The 19,212-nt window shown below is 62.1% G+C and overlaps 1 protein-coding gene across 1 annotated transcript; it reads left to right on the top strand.

The window, feature by feature from the left end:
* Positions 1 to 1,560: 1,560 nt before the first annotated feature.
* Positions 1,561 to 9,337, top strand: LHX5 (LIM homeobox 5; the record flags this gene model as incomplete). The annotated part of the gene is made up of 5 exons (XM_079762337.1): positions 1,561 to 1,733; positions 3,628 to 3,851; positions 4,465 to 4,742; positions 5,396 to 5,561; positions 8,970 to 9,337. 5 exons carry the CDS (start codon positions 1,561 to 1,563, stop codon positions 9,335 to 9,337), a joined length of 1,209 nt encoding a protein of 402 aa, XP_079618463.1.
* Positions 9,338 to 19,212: the final 9,875 nt, after the last annotated feature.

Below are 19,212 nucleotides of genomic sequence, written 5' to 3' on the forward strand. Positions count from 1 at the left end.
TCCCGGCGGCCCTCCGGCCTCCCTCAATCGGAACGCCCTTCCCCGAGTTGACCCCTTGGAAAACAAGGCTTGATCCCTCCCTCTTTGCCCCAGACCCACACCAACACCCCTCTACACACACACACACACACACACACACACACACACACACACACACGCTCCCGGACGCCTGGCGCCCTCACAGAGCCGCCCGTCCTGCGTCCTTTGAGATAGAACTTGCACACCCATCTCGCAGGCCCCGCGTGTGCAAGCAGCGTCCGCCCCATCGCTAGCGTTCCCCGCTTTGGCGGTGTGGTGCCCTACCGGCTGGACCGAGATCTTGAAGGTGCAACGAGGAAAGGAGAGACCCGTGACCGCAGCCATCTCTGAGCTGGCTCCAGGAAGACCCCTCGCCCTGACCTTCTCCTCCCCACATCTCTTCCGGAGCTCCGTGAGCGTGGAGTTCAGGCCTGAAATTCAGAGGTCCTGACCGGGCCGGCTAACACGCCTCCCCTCCACAACCTGAACCTGGGCCTGTTTGGGGGGAAATACGCAAACTCAAAGGCCTCCATTCATATTCTCTCTCTCTCTCTCTCCCCCTCCATTTTTCTCTCCCTCTCTCCCTCCCAGCCCCCAAAGACCACCTGGGCCTTAGCCCCTTGTATGACAAAAGAAGCCGGCCAGGCGCTGGGAGCCCGGTGAGCTGCGCTGTAGCAGCTCCAAGGCGCAGACCCCGGGAAGCGCCCGGGAGAGGGATTCCAATCTGGGCGTCTGGGCTGGGAAAGAGAAGGCGGATTAGAACGTGCTCCAACCCCGGGCAACTTCTGCAAGTTCCAGGGATGGCGAGTGGGGCAGAGGTCCCTTCCCCCACTAGGCCCAGGAATCCCGGCCCCCAAATATTTGTGAGAGAGGAAGAGAGAGGAAGAGAGAAGCAGTTTCAGATCGCGCGCCCCCCCTCCCCGCCCCCAGCCCCCAACTGTAAGGTAAATACTTACTTCGCCTCCGAACCAGGTACAAGCTAATACTCAACAATACTGATGCCTTGTTTTTTTTGCTCTGTCCGGACCGCAACGCTGTAGCCAATTTAGATATGCTATAAATTTAAGAGGTTGCCATGGCCACCGCGCACCCATTGGCCGGCGGGCCCCCTACGTGCCGCGCCACGTCACCAAATCTGAATAAGGATGCGCGAATTAGGCGGCGGCCAGACAAAGATGAGGATCGGGACCGCTTGAAAGTGGGGGAAAGTGCCGGCGCCTCCGCCACCGGGGAAAGCCGCTCCGCAGCGCCGAGGCCAGCAGCTACCCGAGACACCCGGCGGAGCTCGGAACCAGCGCCGGGGCGCGCGGCCCGGGGCATGAGGCTGTGAACGCCGCCGCTCCCCACCCCACCCCGGGCGGCCCGGCGCCAGGCCAGCGATCACCCAAGGACTTGACCGGCTGAGTCTTGGTCCGGACCGGACTCGCCCGGCAGCGGCCGAGAGGGGAGGCGGAGCGCAGCTGCGGGGCCGGGGCGGGGGCCCGAGGGCCGGGGGCCCAGAGGGAGGGCGAGGCGGCCCGAGCCGCCCGGGGGCGCGGGGCTATGATGGTGCACTGTGCCGGCTGCGAGCGGCCCATCCTCGACCGCTTCCTGCTGAACGTGCTGGACCGCGCGTGGCACATCAAATGCGTTCAGTGCTGCGAGTGCAAGACCAACCTCTCGGAGAAGTGCTTCTCGCGCGAGGGCAAGCTCTACTGCAAGAATGACTTCTTCAGGTAAGAGGCCCGCGGCCCGCGGGGGCGCCGGGGAAGGGGAGGCCGCCTCCCGGGCTCTGCAGCTTCGAAGGGGGCCGGCCACCGCTCTCCCCTGTCCTTGGCCAAGGAAAGGGCCGGAGCCCGGGCGGAGCAAAACGGAAGCTGCCTCGCGGTGGCTCCTCCCGGCCGGCTGGGACCGGAGGTTCCCTGGGGTTGGAAGCTCTGACAACTTACTCCCGCCCGTCCCTACCCCTTCCAGCGGCTGCAATTCCAGGATGGAAGCGTCAAGCCGGAGTCTGAGAGAGGAGGGATTTTTGCAAAGTTAGGGGTGGCTGGAGGCTTCTCCCACCAGACAGACTGCATTTGCCAAGAGGCTGTCCTCCGCGGGCGGGCAGCTGCGCCAGGGCCCTCCTGGACAAACCCCAGCTTCCCAGCGCCCAGGGGCTCCGCCAGGAGGGTCCCCTCTGATGTTCGGGGGAAGGGACCCTTTACCTCCTCATCCCCTCACCCCAACTCCGTAAATATTTTCTCCCGTGTTGAAAAGTACCCAAGAAATCCAAGCTGAGAATCAGGACCTCTGGGGTCTAGCCCGGGCCATGCCACCTCCCCTTGCTGCCCACAGAGGCCCTCGGGCAGGCTAGGGACGATCACTGCTCTGGGCCTCAGTTTCCCCAGCTGGGAAATGCCCAGGGGTGGCCTGGAAGGCTGTGGGGTTTGCAGCAGCTCAGCCCTGCCGGCTTGGACCCGCACTGGAGAGCGGCTTTGTGAGTGCGAATTCCGGAATTCCGGCGCCCAGGGAAGGGGGCGTGATGAACACGGAGGAGCGAGCCTGCCCCGGCCCCAGCTGCTCGGCCTGGGGAATCTGAACGGGGGAGAAAATGTCAGCCTCGCCTTTACACGTGTAAACGCCCGGCCTGGAGAGCCGAGGCCCTAATGTGGCGAGGTTTGCAAGGCGCCTAATGATTTTTGATAAGGTGCATATGGCCAATTACGCGGCCCGGATAAGGCCACAAGTGACTTATGGCTTCTAATGCCCCCACTACATCAACGTCACCCAAATTCGCTGTTTAGAGACCTGGGTGTGAGCAGATGTGGGGCCCAACGTCCTGGCCCTCTCCCTCCCCAGGCCGCACCTCTCCCACTCGGAGGAGGCCGGCCTTCTCCCCGGGCTCAAGAAAAGGATTTAGACCAGGAACTCGGGCACTGGGGGGTGGAGGGGGGCAGTTTGAGCAACCCCCATGCTGGCCAGGTAGGTGTTGGATGGCCTTCCTTTCCCCCGCTGCCTGCCAGGGCCAGAGGTGTTGGGGGGCTGGAGACTCAGTCCCTGCTTCTTGGGGGCCACTGGTCCCCCAGGCTCCTGGCGAGCTGTGCTGCATCCCGCAGTGGGCACTGGGAAGCCCCGGGCGCTGGCGGTGCTGGGAATTGGGCAGAAGGCTCCCTCCTCTCCGCCTGGGTCCTGCTCAGCAGAAGGGCTCCAGCCAATGGCTAGCTCCCGCCAGCCAGGCCAAAGGGTCCAGGAGGCACAGCCAAGAAGGGGTCCGAACCCTGCCCGCCTGGCTCAAACGCCTTCCCAGCCTGGAGAGGAGAGTTTGCCTAGAGCATCCCAGGTGGATGTGGGGGTACAAGGAGCAGCTTGGGGTGCTCTGGGCCTTCTGCTTGGCTGAAGGCTGTGCCCATTGCTCTAAGCCCAGTGGAGTCCAAATAAACCTGAACGAGACATGGCGGTCCCAGCCCCAAGAACAGCGGGGGACATCGGTCTCCTTCTTGTGCTCAGCCAGAGAGCACAGCGGTGGGGTCTCCTCGGACAGGGACGGAATGGAGCTTCTCAGAAGCCGGGGGAGGGCGGGAAGAGGTCGGGGGCTGGCGAGGACGGGGCAGCAGGCTGCCGGTGACACGGGCTGTGCTGTGTCGGCAGGCGCTTTGGCACTAAGTGTGCGGGCTGCGCGCAAGGCATCTCGCCCAGCGACCTGGTGCGCAAGGCCCGCAGCAAAGTCTTCCACCTCAACTGCTTCACCTGCATGGTGTGCAACAAGCAGCTGTCCACGGGCGAGGAGCTCTACGTCATCGACGAGAACAAGTTCGTGTGCAAGGACGACTACCTGAGCTCGTCCAGCCTCAAGGAGGGCAGCCTCAACTCAGGTAGGGGCCTCGCTCCGCCGCCAGCCCCGCCCGCCCGCTCTCCGCTGCTCCCCGGTGCTTCCGGCCCGCGCGGAGCCCTCCGCTCCCGGCCACCCAGCAGGCAGCTCTGGGGAGGCGGCCGGGCGCCGGGGAAGCCGGGCCGACTGGACACCCCCAGCCCTTTCCCTGCCCGCCTCCAATTCGGGAGCCTTTTCCCAGGCGCCACCTTCCCCATCTGGAGCTGCGCCATTCCCTTCCGCTTCCTTCGAGCTCCTGCTCACTTCTCCCCGCACCGGGAGGACTCTAACCGGCAGGCGAGGCGGGAGCGGGGAGCTGAGATCTGAGGCCCCGCGCGCACCTGGACTCTCCTCCAGACCCCTCTCCGGAGCGCGCGCCTCCCCCGCACCCAGCAATAGGCGGAAAGTGCTGAGAAGGCTGGCGAGGGGCCCCCCAAAGGCCCAGCCCCACCTGGACGGAGTGGGCGGGCCCGGGCCTGGGGGAGGGGCTGTCGCAGGGTTTGGGAGCGAACCCCGCGGGGCTGGCGGTGGCCTCGGCCGGCTGGAACCGGCTCCCGATTGTGGCGGCCTCGGCCGCCGCTCACGCTGCTGTCCCCTTCGCACTCCCTCCGCCGCAGTGTCATCCTGTACGGACCGCAGTTTGTCCCCGGACCTCCAGGACCCGCTCCAGGACGACCCCAAGGAGACGGACAACTCGACGTCGTCGGACAAGGAGACGGCCAACAACGAGAACGAGGAGCAGAACTCGGGCACCAAGCGGCGCGGCCCGCGCACCACCATCAAAGCCAAGCAGCTGGAGACGCTCAAGGCCGCCTTCGCCGCCACGCCCAAGCCCACGCGCCACATCCGGGAGCAGCTGGCGCAGGAGACCGGCCTCAACATGCGTGTCATCCAGGTGCGGCCCGGCCCGGGTCACCTCCCGCCTCCCCGTGCCCAGCCCGCGGCGCCCTGGAGCTGGGAGGCTCGGAGGAGCCTCGCGCCCCGCTCCGCGCCGGGCTCCGGTCTAGCGGCCAGCGGTGCGCTGCGGGCCGGGCCAGCGGGTCAAACCCGCAGCCAGAGTCACTCGTCACCTCACCTCTGAGCCCCGCCCCTCCCTTCTAGGAGGGTGTTAAGCCTCGCTGGGGGACAGACCCCTCCCTTCCTCTCCCCTACCGAGCAGAGGAGGGGGCGACGTTCCTCACGGGCCTCCTCCCTGCGCCAAGGCCGGGGCAGGCAGACAGACCGACGGCCAGAGTCCGGCTGGGAAGCCAGGGGCCCAGACCAGAGCCAGGCCGGGCGGGAGGCCTTTATGAAGCCGTCAGGCCGCGGGCGGGCGAGGACGGGAAGCCCGAGTCTTTATGAGTCGCCCCAAGGGTCCGCCAAATCCTTCACCCTTGGCTGGTTCACCGAGGCCCCTCTCCACCCCTCCGGCCTAATCCGGCTCCCCCCCCCACTCCACCCCCGCCTCAGGGCAGTCTTGGAGGCAGGAGGCGCTAGGACCCAGCAGGGGCGGCCCGGGTCGGGAGAGGATACCCGCCACCCAGCTCACTGCCCCCTCCTCTGTCCCAGGTGTGGTTCCAGAACCGACGGTCCAAAGAACGCAGGATGAAACAGCTAAGCGCACTGGGCGCCCGGAGACACGCCTTCTTTCGGAGTCCGAGGCGCATGCGTCCACTGGGGGGCCGCTTGGACGAGTCTGAAATGTTGGGGTCCACTCCATACACCTACTATGGAGGTAAGAGACCCCTGAGAGCTTTGCCCTGCACCAGAGGCTGAGAGCTCAGGGCCGATACTACAGCTCTGGGCTGCACCAGGGAGCCCCTCCCCCCAACTTCTATCACGCAGGACCATAACGGACACACTTTACCAGACACACATCAACACATACACACTCACCCACAGGTACTTCCTGGATGCGAAATCAGGCACACGGTTCACTCACCCGTACAGCAGTACGCAGATCGACAGACCAGACCAGCTCGCCACACACCCACACGGGACACACTCCCTCGCACACACACTGGAGTTCAGAGACCTCGGGGACACATGACTACACACAGTAACCCCACCCCAAACACACTCATTGACAGACACACCTGGGAAATCCCCCGGCTCACACACGTCCACCAGCAGACCAAGCTGGACACTTACAAATCCACACGCACCCTGCCCCACCCGGACGCACAGCCTCCTTCCTGCCCTTGCCCGGCGCCTGGGGTACTTGGCACCTGCAGGAACGCCGGCACGAGGTCAGTGCGCTGGCCGTGGGGATGGAGGGATCAGGATTCATCCCGCAGCCTGCTCTCCAGCTCCCAATGTATTAACTGGGGTTCTGCAGCCGCGGGTCTGTGCGCACAGCCTCTGGCACTGGTGGCCCAGATGCAGGCAGTTGCTCCGGGCAGGACACCTGCGTTTAGTGGCAGCTAGGGGCTCGGGGACTGGGCCAACCCAGGTACCGGCTCTCAGTCTTCGGGGCCTGGGGGTGAGTAGCGGGAGTTTGAGAAGAGCAGTTCTGTGGCGGATGTTACCAGGCTCAGTGCTGGGTGAACTTGCCTCTTGGTCACCCCTCCTCTCCCTCCTCCCCTCCTTCCCTCCTCCATTCCGTTCTTTCTCTCCACCCCTCCCTTCCGCTAATTCCCTTGGAGACCCATCCCAGCGCCCCGCCCACGCTTTGGAGACTCCAGGGCATTTCAGCACACGCTTACCATCCTCCACTTCCCAAACCACCCCCCCGCTGTTCTGGAGTCTCTGAATTTGGGGAGCCCCCAGGAGCGCCTGTGCCTGATGGGTCTCCGCTCTGAGTGGCCCAGTATCACAGGCCTGTGGGGGTTGGGGGGCTAGTAGCTCAGTTTGGGGAGAGGCGACTCCTCTTAGAAAAGGGGGTTTGGTGGCAACAGAGGGCGAGAGCCAGGAGCCCAGCCACAGGCAGACCCAGGAAAGAGGACACCTTTTTGGCACATCCTCAGGCCGGGGAGGTTAGCCCTTCCCATCTGGCCAGGGTCCCCAGAAACTGTGGACAGAACTCGTGGCTGTGCTTTTAGGAGAGAGACTCTGCGATGGCAGGGCCCAGGTTAGGGGGCGGGGGTGGGGGGGGGGCGGGCTGCAGACGCCCAGGACAGCCTGGATGGGGACCTCTCCACCTAACTTCGCCTCCTTCCGCACAAAACCTCGGCTGCGCTAGGAGGTGGCGGGGCGGAACCAGTCCGGAATGTTCCCGGCCTGGGTAATTAACCAAGGCTTCCAGCCGCCTCCTTTAACCGAGCGTCTGCTGGCTGGGGTCGGGCCTGGACACCCGGGCCCCTCTTTTCGGGAATGGGGGTGCCGGACCCCCGAGCCCCAGTGAGGCAGCCCCGCCTAATCCGCGCTGGGAGATCCCGGCGGCGGCGGCGGCGGCAGCGGGCGAGAAAGGAGCGGGCGGCGGCGCCCCGTGGGAGCGCGGACAAAGCCCCAGCTGCGGCTTTTGTGCCCTTTTCAGACGGCGTTTGTTCCAATTACCGCCGGCCTGGCCGCCATATGGGCGGAGGCGGCGCGCTCCGCGCGGGGCCGTGGCCCGCGCAGACCGGCCCGCTCGCAGCGGGGCCCCTGCCGGTCCCCATTCCTGTCCCTTAGGGACCCCAAATTCGCGCTTCCAACCTTTCGCTTCAGTTTCGGGGAGAATAGAATGAGTGCTTCCTTTTAAAAAAAAAGTGATTGGCGAGCGTTTTAGCTGTTGCCTAAACCATCTCCAAGCCTCGCCTCGCCTGCAGACACCTCCGCTTGGACTGATCTCAGGGTTTGGAGAGGGAAGGGGTGGCAGGGAGCATCCGGAACTCGCCGGGGACTGAGACCCCAAGACTGAGCAGGTGTGTGAGTTTGCTGAGGAGACTCCGGCCCCTCAGCCCTGGTTTTCCCGCCGTACAAAGCGGGTTACTGTCACTAGGGCGGGGCTACAGGGCGCTCCCTTCGTGGGGTTCCACACCCCATTCCCTCAGGGGCTGGCCTGGGGGGTGGGAGCAGGCTCTCGAAGAATCTGGGGGAGGGGCTTTGAGACACTGCGTTGGGAATGGGCAGGCTGGTGACCTGGAGTCCCCGAGTCTCTTGACTGTGGGCAAAACGCACATGTGTGCCTTTTTCTGGAGAGAGAACCCAAAACTATCACCAGATTCTCAAAAGGGCTCACTGTTCCCAAATGCGTCAGGCGCTGGTGTCCCGGCCGCCCTCCCGGAGTGAGACTGGGGGCGCCCACGGGACTCCGGACACGACCCAGAGCGCGCGCGAGTCCTCCCCGTCTCCCAGGGCGCTGGGCTCGCTTTCTGGGTTCCAGGCGGGTGGGCGCGGGGCTGTCCTCCGGGAGGCGCAGAGCCCGCCTTGCGCGTCCGCACCCAGGCTTCCCTCCCCGGGCCCAGCCCCCTGCCCCTCCGCGCTCCCTCCGACGCCCAGGTCCCGGCTCCTCCCGCCGGCTGTGCGCTCTGGTCTCTGCACCCCGCCCGGCTCCTCCCCGGCGCTCAGCCTCCGTCTCCGGCTTCCTCTCTGCCACTTCGCATCGCCTCTCGCGGTCTCGGGCGCTCTGTCTCCCGGACCTTCCGTCTTGTTCCTGGCGTCTCGCTGGGTTTTTCACGTGCGCCTCGAACCACGGCCTCGCGTTTCCCTCCTAGACGGTCGGTCTCACTCGCCCTCCCAGCTCTCGGCGCGCCGTCTCGGGGTCTCCGACTCGGGGACTCGCAGGCCCCTCTCCTGTCCCCTGCCACTCTGTCCGTCCTCTGCTGGTCTCTCGCTCTCTGCGTCTCTCTCACCAACTCCGAGCCCCTCTCCGCGGCCGCGCCTCGCCATCTGCAGGGAACTTGGGGCTGAAGGCGCATCCCTCGCGCTGCCCTTCGCTGTCCGCGTCTAGGCGGCGGCACCTCGGTCTCTCACCGTCGGCCTCTCCCCTTTCGGCGTCTCCTTGTCTCTCTCCCCAACTGGACCCCTGGGTCCGCGTCCGCGCCGCTTGGGGCCGCCCTCTCCCTCGGTCTCCGCGGGCTTCTCCCCGGGCCCCCCGCCCCGTTCATGTCCTCTCCCGGCGCCCCCCAACACGCTCACCCGCCTCTGGCCGTCGTCTCCCGGGTCCCCGAGCCCCGCCCGCCCTCCCACCGCTCACGGCCTGTCTCTCCCGCCCCCTCCGCAGACTACCAAGGCGACTACTACGCGCCCGGAGGCAACTACGACTTCTTCGCGCACGGCCCGCCCTCGCAGGCGCAGTCCCCCGCCGACTCCAGCTTCCTGGCCGCCTCGGGGCCCGGCTCGACGCCGCTGGGCGCGCTGGAGCCGCCGCTGGCCGGGCCGCACGCCGCCGACAACCCCAGGTTCACCGACATGATCTCGCACCCGGACACGCCGAGCCCCGAGCCGGGCCTGCCGGGCGCGCTGCACCCCCTGCCCGGCGAGGTGTTCAGCGGGGGGCCCAGCCCGCCCTTCCCCATGAGCGGCGCCAGCGGCTACAGCGGACCCCTGTCGCACCCCAACCCCGAGCTCAACGAGGCCGCCGTGTGGTAAGGCCGCCGGGACGGGCCGCCCCCCGGACGGACGGACGCAGCGTCCCCGAAACCAAAACGCCCCTGGAGGCTCCCTCCGGGGTTCTCTCCCGGGTCCGCATTCAACGCGCAGCTGCTGCTCGGCTGGGCGCGGAGGGGGAACGCCCCCGTCGCCCCCCGCGGGCTCTCCGGGCCGCCGCGAGCCATTTCTCGGGACCAAAGTCGGCCCTGCGGAGGGTCGGGAGGCCCGCGGCGCGCTCTGGACCCGGCCCCACCCCCACCGCCGTGGACCCAGAGCGGGCTGAGGCCGAGGGGCGGCGGCGGGTCCCTCCCTCGTCATCTTATTTCTCACTCTGCGTTCCCCGTCTTTCAAACAAGATGATAAGGAAGGGGGAGAGACTGGAGGGGGAGAGAGGAAAGGGAGCAAAGTGAGGAAGAGGAGAGATGGATGGAGAGCGCGCCGGCCAGGGAGAGAAGATGGAGCGAGAAAGCGAGAAACGCGCCGGACTGGGGGCGTCGCTGGAAGACACGTCCGCTTGCGCGTGAGCGCCCCCTGGTGGCCAATCTTGAGGATCAAGGTCAGCTTTTCCAGGAAGGTGGGGCGGTCTGACCAGGCGCCCCCCTCCTTCCTTGACGTTTATGTTGAGCCCCAGGGTCCAGGCCAGACTCGAACACTCGCCCACCCTGCTCTCCCCGTGGGCAAGGCGCCAAGATTTCTGGGCTCCGGCCCACAGACCCCCCCCTCCCTGCCCGGGGCCTGGAGGCTGGGTCGTCAGGATGTACAGTATTATACTTTTTTGGAAGTTGGACGCTTCTAGTTTCCTTATTTTGTATAAAGAAGAAACAAATAAAGTATGTTTTTGTGTTTACTGTTTATTTATTGTACTCTAGTTATCTGCGGTTGGACATTTTTATATTTTTGAGAGGAGGGTGGGCCGAGTGAGGGAGGGGAAGCAGAAAGAGGTTTACCTAAAAAATAATAAAACACATTAAAAAAAAAAACTAAAAAAAAATCAACTTTTCTAAAAAGAAATATGAATAAAAATTCTTTTTTGCCCTCATGCTATGTGGTTTTCTTTTTTCTTTCTTTTTTCTTTATTATTATTTTGTCTGTCTTTCTCGTCACTGAGAATAAATGGAGTTATTCTTTTCTGGCTCTTGTTTCTGACGGCACGCAGACTCGGTGGGTCCGAAGCCCTCTCCCTGTCTAACTGAGGAGTTTTTGGGTAACGGAAGTGGCTGCCTTGTTTGTTGTTGTTGCCTTTTGCAGCTACTTGTGCGGCACAGGGTCTCCCGGTGCTGATGTAATACCCCATCTCACACAGACCGCCCGGCACGCAGTGAGCCTCAGCAATGTTGATGAATGAATGGATGTCTGGTTTGTTTGTCCCAGTGTGTCAAAAAGATTCTGGCTCCCATCCTAATTATGCCCCATGCGATTCCAGGTGCCAACACAACAAACAAACAAACAAACAAACAAAGAACACCAGGCTGGTAAGCCCACCTTGTTATCTGCAAGGCTGTATTAGGACAGACGACCCTCCCCAGCCCCCCCACCCCCGGCCCAGGCGAGGCTGTGTGCTCCGCCATTCCAATGCAGCGCAGTGCGAGCTGTGTCCCCTGGGTAAATGGGCCTCCGGGAAAGCGCGCTGGAGGTTTAGGAGGCCTGAGGCCACGTCCTTCTTTGCCTCAGTCCCCCACTTACAGAGGGATTGGGAAGGGTGCTCCCTGCGTTCCCTGCCAACTTCAGACTCTGCAGACGAAGGAGAGAAAAATAAACGGGCGAGTGCCCTGCATTGGGACCCTTTCCACCTGAGCTTAGGGTGGGGGTCTTGCCCACTTAGGGTGGTGGGAAGGGAAGGGGGTGGGGAGATGGGGAGGAGTGGACCCCCTGGGATGCGTGCGTGCTGAGAGTCCTGCGCCGGCTGTTCTTGTCTGAGGGCTTCCCAGGAAGAAGGCACGGCGGCCTGGCTCTCTCCCTCCTTCCCTCACGCGCCTTTGTCTCTATCTGACACAGGCAACTGGCTTGTTGTGGAAAACTTAGAAGTTTCCGATAAACAACAGGAATCACCCCGGATCTCAAACACGGCGGTAATGTAGCGGGTGCATCTCCTCCCAGACTTTTTTTTTTTTTTTCATTTTAAAACGAGAGATCGTACACACACACACACACACACGCACCACGCACACGCACACAGGGTCTGCAGGTGCCCGCCTGCAGCGTCGGTCGGAGGGAAATGGGAGGGGATGTTCACTCTCATGTCAGGGGCATCAGGTCTCAGAGGGTGGCCCCAGGAACCAGGTTTCAGAAGGATGCTCATCTCTGGGGTCAGGATCTGTCCGTGGGACTAACCCCCGCTGTGGGCTCATTTCAACTTCCCAAGTGCCTCCTGGGCCCAGGGCTCAGGGCGGAGAAACCCCACCCCCCTGTGGTGGGCCCTGCGGTCCCGGACCCGGTCAGGCCCTGAGTGTCAGGGAGGCGGCTCCCAAGGAAGGCGGCGTGGGGAAGGGACCTTTGCCCCTGGGCACCCACCACCACCTCCTCAGTGTGATCAGAGGATGACGCTTATGCAGCACACCTCCCGGCCCCGGGTCCGCGCCCAGGGCTGGAATCCCCCTGGGGGGGTGGGGGCCGGGCCAGGGTGCTTCTCATCGGTCAAGCTCTCTCCTCATCCCGACGCCTCCTCCGAACTTGCAGGACCACTGCCCAGCTGTCTTGTCCAGAGTCTGGTCCAGTCCTCACGGCGCCCCTTCAGGATGAGTGCTGCCACTCCCATTTTACAGATGAGGAAACTGAGGCCCGAGAAGTGAAGGGAGCTGCCTGCGGTCAGAGAGCTGGGGAGAAGCAGAGCCAGGTTTCCAATCAACAACATCTGCCTCCAGAAGCCACGTTTTCCCTGAACCCACGGCCCAGCCTGGCCCTGGTAAAGCCTCATTCTGAGTCTAGTAACTACGTAGATGAGTGAGTGAGTGAGCGAGCGAGTGAGTGAGCGAATGAATGAATGAAATGAATGCTTCAGTCTGAAAGAAATGAGGGGCGGGGGAGAGGTTGTTTGGGAAAGGGTCTAAGGAATGCAAAGTCTCCCTGCCACGCCCTCCCTGGGTTTTGTCCAGCGCGCCGTCCCAGGTGAAACACAGCTAGCCAGACGGGCCGAGCGCTAATGAAAACTGCCAAGGTCAAAAGGCACGAGGACTTGAGAGCTTCTCCGCGCTCGCCCTTGTTTCTTTCTCTCTCCCTCCCCCCTCGTCCCTTTCCTCCTCCATTAATGTATCGGCTCATCTCTTTCTATCGCTTCATCACGGCGTTTATCATCATTTAGAAATAAAAGGCTTCTGAGGGGAGAAAACATACTTGGGAGCACGCAGGTAAGGAGGTTAGCCAGCCCCTGGCCGCGCCCTCAGCCTGGGGAAAGGGGACCTCGCCTCCCCCTCCCGTTACTGTGGACAGCACCGGACAGGGAAGCCACATGTGTTCGGGCCCGTCATGCACGCTCTCCCCCGGCCCGTTCCTGTCCCCCTGTCCCGAAATAAACACCCCGCGGAGCGGGAGAGCTGACCCGCGGTGCTCAGGACTAATATTTAAAATGCAGAATGGCGGCCGAGGGCTCCTGCTCCGAGCCTCGCTGTGCAGTAAAAAGATATAAACAGAATAAATTACCTCTCCAGCTCGGATTATGAGAGTACCCATCTCCTGACCGGAATTTTAAGTCCTGCCTCCCTCGCAGCGCTGCACGCGGCTGATTTATGGGAGCCCGCGCACTTCTCTGCATATTTCTTCTGTTCAGCCAAGTGGCCGGTTTACCCTTCCTGTGCCATTAGCGTTATTAACACCTGGGCAACCGATCATTGCAAATGGGCCGTTTCTGTGATGGACAGGGACCTCTCCCGCCACTTCTCTCGGGCCCAGCCACCTCGGGCCTCCTCTTTCTGCATTTTGTGCCAGGTCCCCCCTGCCCACCTCCCCACTTCCCCCAGCACCTGCCCATAGGCTCCTGGGAGCTCTGGGAGGACACCCTCACCCCCAAAGTTGCCTGTGGCTTTCTGGCTTGCTCGCAGAGAATGACAACTTTCCTCCTATTTTTAGTTCTTCGGAGAATGTTCCAGATGGAAGGCAACGCCCCCATTGGCCAGGGAAAGAAACTGAGGCTCGGGGAGGGCAGGAGACTGGCCTAAGGGGCCACAGAGGGTTCACCTCGGAGTTGGGATCACAATTCACATCTTCTAGCCCCTGGAGACGGAAAGCGTGGTCCGAGGACCAGCAGTAAAAGGAAGCTGGGCAGACATGCACATGCTCAGGCCCCGCCCAGCACCTTACAGCCAGGTGCGCTTGGTCCCCAAGGGTGGGATCCCGGTTGGTTTTAAAAGCATTGGTTTAAAAACACACGCAGCCCCAGCTGGTGTGGCTCAGTGGCTAGAGCGTCGGCTTGATTCCGGTCAAGGGCACACGCCTGGGTTGCAGGCTCAATCCCCAGTAGGGGGCGTGCAGGAGGCAGCCAATCAATGATCCTCTCTCATCATGGATGTTTCTATCTCGCTTTCCCTCTCCCTTCCTCTCTGAAATCAATAAAAATGTATTAAAAAATAAATAAAAGCACAGCCAGATCTCAACCATCCCTTTTTTCACAGAAGGAAAACCTTACGGTGCAAATTCTCTTTGCTCGGCAGCCACAGGCACCCACGTCCATGGTCGAACTGCGTGAAGATGAAGCAGGTGGCCAAGCTCACGATGCCCGTCCAGGCACCTGCCACACTCTGTCCACTTCTTCCCTCATCGGAACATCTCAGCCCACGTGCAGCTTTGTCCCCACCCCCAGCCTGAGAGCAACTGGAGACCAGGGACTGCAGGACCTGACTGAGCACGCAACCTCTCTGAGCCTCAGCCTTGCCATCTGTAAAAGGGGCACGATGATAGCTAAGGGCCAGGGTCATTATAAGGGTTAAATGAGGCCGCATATGTCATGCTCTAAGCATTGTGCCTGGCATGGAGCACGTGTTGAGGGATGAAATATAATAACACAGCAATGAGAGCTATATTATTGGCTATTTGTTGGATGCTATAATTATTGTTTTTTTAAAATATGTTTCTTTATTGATTTCAGAGAGGAAGGGAGAGGGAGAGATAGAAACATCAAGGATGAGAGAGAATCACCAATCGGCTGCCTCCTGCACACCCCCTACTGGGGACTGAGCCCACAATCCGGGCATATGCCCCCGGCCAGAATCGAACCTGGGACCCTTCAGTCTGCAGGCCGACGCACCATCCACTGAGCCAAACTGGTTAGGGCATGTAATTATTGTTATCATTATCCTGTTTTCTTCTTTACATCATGTTTTAAACAAGGACTAACGTCACAGCCTACTTAGACAGAAATGCAGCTTATTACTTTCCAGAACACGCGTGTAACATCGCCATGTTGTCTAACGGAAAATCGTTTGGCCGGTGAAGTCAAGAATGGGTCTGGCACAGAGCAGGAGGTCAAGGCCTCACGAAGAAGGATTTGCTGATCTGTTTCACAAGAAACGCACCGTCCGTGAAGGAGTGAATACACAAATGTGGCGCGGCTACGCGATGGACTACTACTCAGCCCTGAAAAGGCATGAAGGACCGACACACGCTAAGCTGTGTGTGACTATCACGGTCCTGAGTGAAGGCAGGAAACCTCATACTGTCCGATTCCATGTGTCTGACATGTCCAGAGGAGGTAACTCCATAGAGACACAAAGATTGGTGGGGGCCGGGGGCTGGGGGCTGGGGGCCAGGGGGAGGGAGAGTGGACAGTCACTCTTTAATGGGGACGGGGTCCCCTTCTGGGGTGACGGGAATGTTTGGAACTGGATGGAGGAGGCAGTTGCATGACATTCTCAATGTACTCGATGCCTCTGAATTGTTCACTTTAAGATGATTCATTTTGTTAGTTTCACCTCATTAAAACACATATGGATTAAAACAGGAAAAGCAGTGTTGTTAGAATCAGGGACCTCCAAAAATAGATCCCCGATGCCTAGCTGGAGCCTGTGCTAATGCCGCTGCAGGTGCTCCGGCCCAGCACCGCCCCTCCCCCCGCCCCCACAGGTGCGGCTGGGGGCGCTGGCCTCGCCCTCTTCTGTGGCGTCCCTCAAATCCAAGGCAGCATCACTGTGTACGTGACCGAGGCAGAGCGCCCCAGGGCGTGGGAGGGGCCCCGGAGCAGCGGGTGAGCTCACGGGTGCCCTTCCTCCCGGGAGGAAGCCGCTCTGTTGGTTCTTTGCGGGGGAGGAAACCGAGGCGTGGAGCCGGTAACGCACCTGCTCAGCATCCCAGCTGCAAAGAAGGCGGTGGGTGTGAACTCGGTATTTAAACAGCCGCCGCCCGGGCCCACTTCCTGCCCGCCTCGCGCAGGAGGAAGGCCGTAGGCCACGGAGCTGCGGCGGCCCTCAGTTTTCCTGTCTGTAAGATGGGACGACGGCAGCCGCCACTCCCTGGGGTCCAGGGGTCCAGGAAACTCAATCCACCGCGTGCACTCGGCCCGCCTTAACTTCTACCTTGAAAGGAGGGAAAAAAGGCCCTTTCCCACTTCTCTCTGCTGGTTCTCCCCTAAAAGGAGAAACTTGGACGTTTGTTCTTCAAACGTTTGTTTTACTCTTTAGGGGGTCTTGGGGGAGGGTCGTTTTGAATTTTTGGAAGGGGGTGGATTGGGGAAGGTAATCCGTTTTCAGACTTAGGATAAAAAATGGCAGCGAAGGGTCGGCCTGACTCGGTAATGAATGGGGCGGCTTGTAATAGGGTCCCCCTGCCGGTGGCGCTCCGGGGACACACCTCTTTACATAAGATACGGCCCGCGCCGGAGCGGCGGTGGTGATTTATGGGGTTCCTTGCTCCGGAAAACCTCTCCCGGGGTTGCCCAGCCGCTGGAATTTATCAGGGAGTGTGGAAGCGAGGCGAGAAACCTGCCCGTGACATTTGTGGTGGAGTTTAAAAAGCACAAACACCGGGGAAGGGAGAGGCCGATGGGACTGGGGAGTGGGGGATGGGGGGAGGGGGGGGATTTGGGTTGGCTTTCCCACTAGCAGAGCCTGACACGGGGATTCTTGGCTGGTGATCTCTTCAGGGAGGGCGCAGGGGGGAGGGGGTGGGGCTGGGGTGACTCCCAGGCATCTCGGGGACTCCGCGGCTTCCATTGGCTGCACCCACCTGATCAAGGGGACCCCGTCTAGGTGAGGGGACTGCAGGGCAAAGGTTTCTGGGCACAGGCTGGGGTCAGGGCAGAGGGGGCGGGGGGGTGCCTGATGCCCCACTCCCCCAGGGCTCCCACGCGTGCTCAGAATAAACACCCCAGCCCTGGCCACACCTGACCCCGGCCCGTCCCCCTTCGCAGTGCTGTTCCCGCTGCTCTTCCCGCACGCCCGCGTGGCGGCTCCTTCACTCCCCTCAGACCTGGGCTCCTCACAGCCCATAAGGACCCGTCCATTAAGAGGCTTCAGAAGCAGCGCAATCAGAGGCCGCGGGAACACGTGGGTCCTGATGCCGACAGCCCGGCCCTAAGGAGACACGGCTCAGAGCACCTGGGAGAGGCTGAGCAGAGCGGGGGCAGGCGCCCACGAAGGAGTCGAGGTTCACTGTGACGACGTGGGGATGGCGCTGAGCGCCCATTAAACATGTTTTCCTCGCCTGTCAGGAACCCACACTGATATACTTGGCGAGTAAAACAACACGGTGCCTGGATTGCTTTAACGGATCCCCAAAAGTGCACAGGCGCGCACACGCCCCGCACTGCCGAGCTGGGATGTGACTCTGGCCTGAGCGAGCCGTCCTGTCCCCACCGTGAGGGGCAGCCGCGTCTAGGCAGGTGCTGGGCACGTGCCCTGCCCCGGGGGCTCCTGCCCGGGCTGGGAGGGTGGAGCTGCAGAGGCGGGACCCTGTCCCTCCTCACACCGCCTCGCCGGGGGCAGCTCTGGGTAAGAACCCCTCCTTTGCCAGCAAGGGCCGCCTCCAAGCCTCTGAGTCCCCCTGGCTTCCGGCTGGAGTGGGGGAGCAGGTGGAGGTGCGGCCTCTGGAGGCGGGGTGTTAGAGACATGGCGAGGGGACTCAGGAACCCCCGGCCACGAGGGCGCACAGAAAACCAAAGGAGGTGTGGGCCGGGGACGGGCCCGCTGGGGAGGAGAAGGGGGCGACCTCAGGCCGGTACACGCCCCCGCGGCCAGCGGCCAGGGCCCCCCACACAGCCCTGCACCAACACCTAGAAGTCCTCCTGGGCCCTGCTGGCAGGCTCCCAGCCTTCCCACCGAGGGCCCGAGGGGGCAGAGACGGGAGGTAAGTCTCTGCGGTTGGCATCTCGCCCCATCAATCGCAGCATCGAGGCCTCCTCTCTCCCTGTGCCCCCTGCTCTGGGCATTCCTTGGGTGTCAACCAGGACGGGCTACCCTAAGGTGACTGGCGTGTGTTATCTGGACAGAGTCAACAGGCCCCTCGGCTTCTTATCTCCGGCTTGCCGAGCCCAGGAGAGGGGCAAACAGCAGCTGACGGGTCTCCCAGGAGGGCAGCCCGGGGCGGAGGCTGCCTGGGAGACAGAGCACCTGGATGGAGGCGAGCTCTGCCTCTCAGCTGGCGGAGCAGCGGGTGGGGGAGAGCATCGCCGGCTGAAGCAACCCAGGAAGGCTTCAGGGAGGAGGCTGCCCTACACTGGGCTTTGGAGCACGTGTAGGATTTAGAAGCGGACGGTGCGTGTCAGGCAGGGGACAGAGCTTAAGCAAAGGAAAGGAGGGATGAGGGCAGTAAGGGTCAGAGCCCTGAGCCTCCGATGCGTACATATCCGGGTTCCAGTCCAGCTGTGTGACTTGGAGTAACAGCTCTGTGCCTCAGTTTCCTCATTTGCAAAAATGAAGATAATAGTATCTACCATTTGGGTGATTGTGAGATTAAATAAAATGGCTGCGAAGGCCCAAAGCACACAGTAGGTGCTCAATTTATAAAGAAATGTTAGTTCCTCTGCACCCTTCCTTGTTGGGGAAAAGGCTCAGGGGACGGTAAGAACTAACATTTATTGAAAGCCGACTAGTACCTAGGCCGGGTCCACAGTAATAGTCCACAAGCCACCCATTTTACAGATTAGAACACTGAGGCCCTGGAAGGAGCTTCGTTTGCTCAAGGTCGCCGGGCTAGCTGGGGCTCTCGGGGCCCCGCCTACTGTGGGGAACGCACACAGTGTAACTCCCAGGGAACAGGGCTGGGTCCTGGCGGCTTCTGAGGGGCAAGTCCGGCCCAGTGTCTGGGGTCAAAGAGAGAATAAGACCAAGGCAGCAGGAGAAGGTGGGGGAGGCACTGCCACTGGCAAATCCTCCACCTGAGGAAAGGATGAGGCGTCCAGGGGAGGGCGCAGCGTGGGCGAAGGAGAGGAGGTGGGGATGGCGGCTGGGCCTCCTCAGGCCCAGAGTGCAGCCTGAGGCCCAGAGAGGGGAAAGCGTTTGCCCGAGGCCACAGAGCCGTCATGGAGCAAGGGTGCCTCCGTGTGACCAGGAGGTGGGTGCTGCTGGGGCTGTGGCGCCTGCTGGCCCCACACGCTCTGAGCCTGGTTTCCTGCGGGGCTAGGAAAGGTTGGGTAGGGCTCCCCAAGAGACCTTGGGCCCCAGCCATCTCTGGGACTCAGCACCTCCAGGGGAGGGGGGGCCCCAGGAGGGGCAGGATTCCCATCGGAGGCGCGTTGCTGCCCCCTGGTGGCACCAAGAGACTAAGTTCCCCTCCCGTTTCCTAGGAGATCCTCGGGCCAGCCAGTACCCACCCTCCTTGGGACCCACAGGTGTGTCCAGACCCACCTGGAGGTCCGACCTCCTTCCCTAGAGTCCCACCGCCACCAACCCCCACATGACGAAGACCGAGGTCCGAGACATACAGAGTCCTGTTGGAGATCACAGGGTTTGAAC

Source organism: Cnephaeus nilssonii (assembly GCF_951640355.1).
Source record: "Cnephaeus nilssonii genome assembly, chromosome: 22".
Classification (NCBI taxonomy): domain Eukaryota; kingdom Metazoa; phylum Chordata; class Mammalia; order Chiroptera; family Vespertilionidae; genus Cnephaeus; species Cnephaeus nilssonii.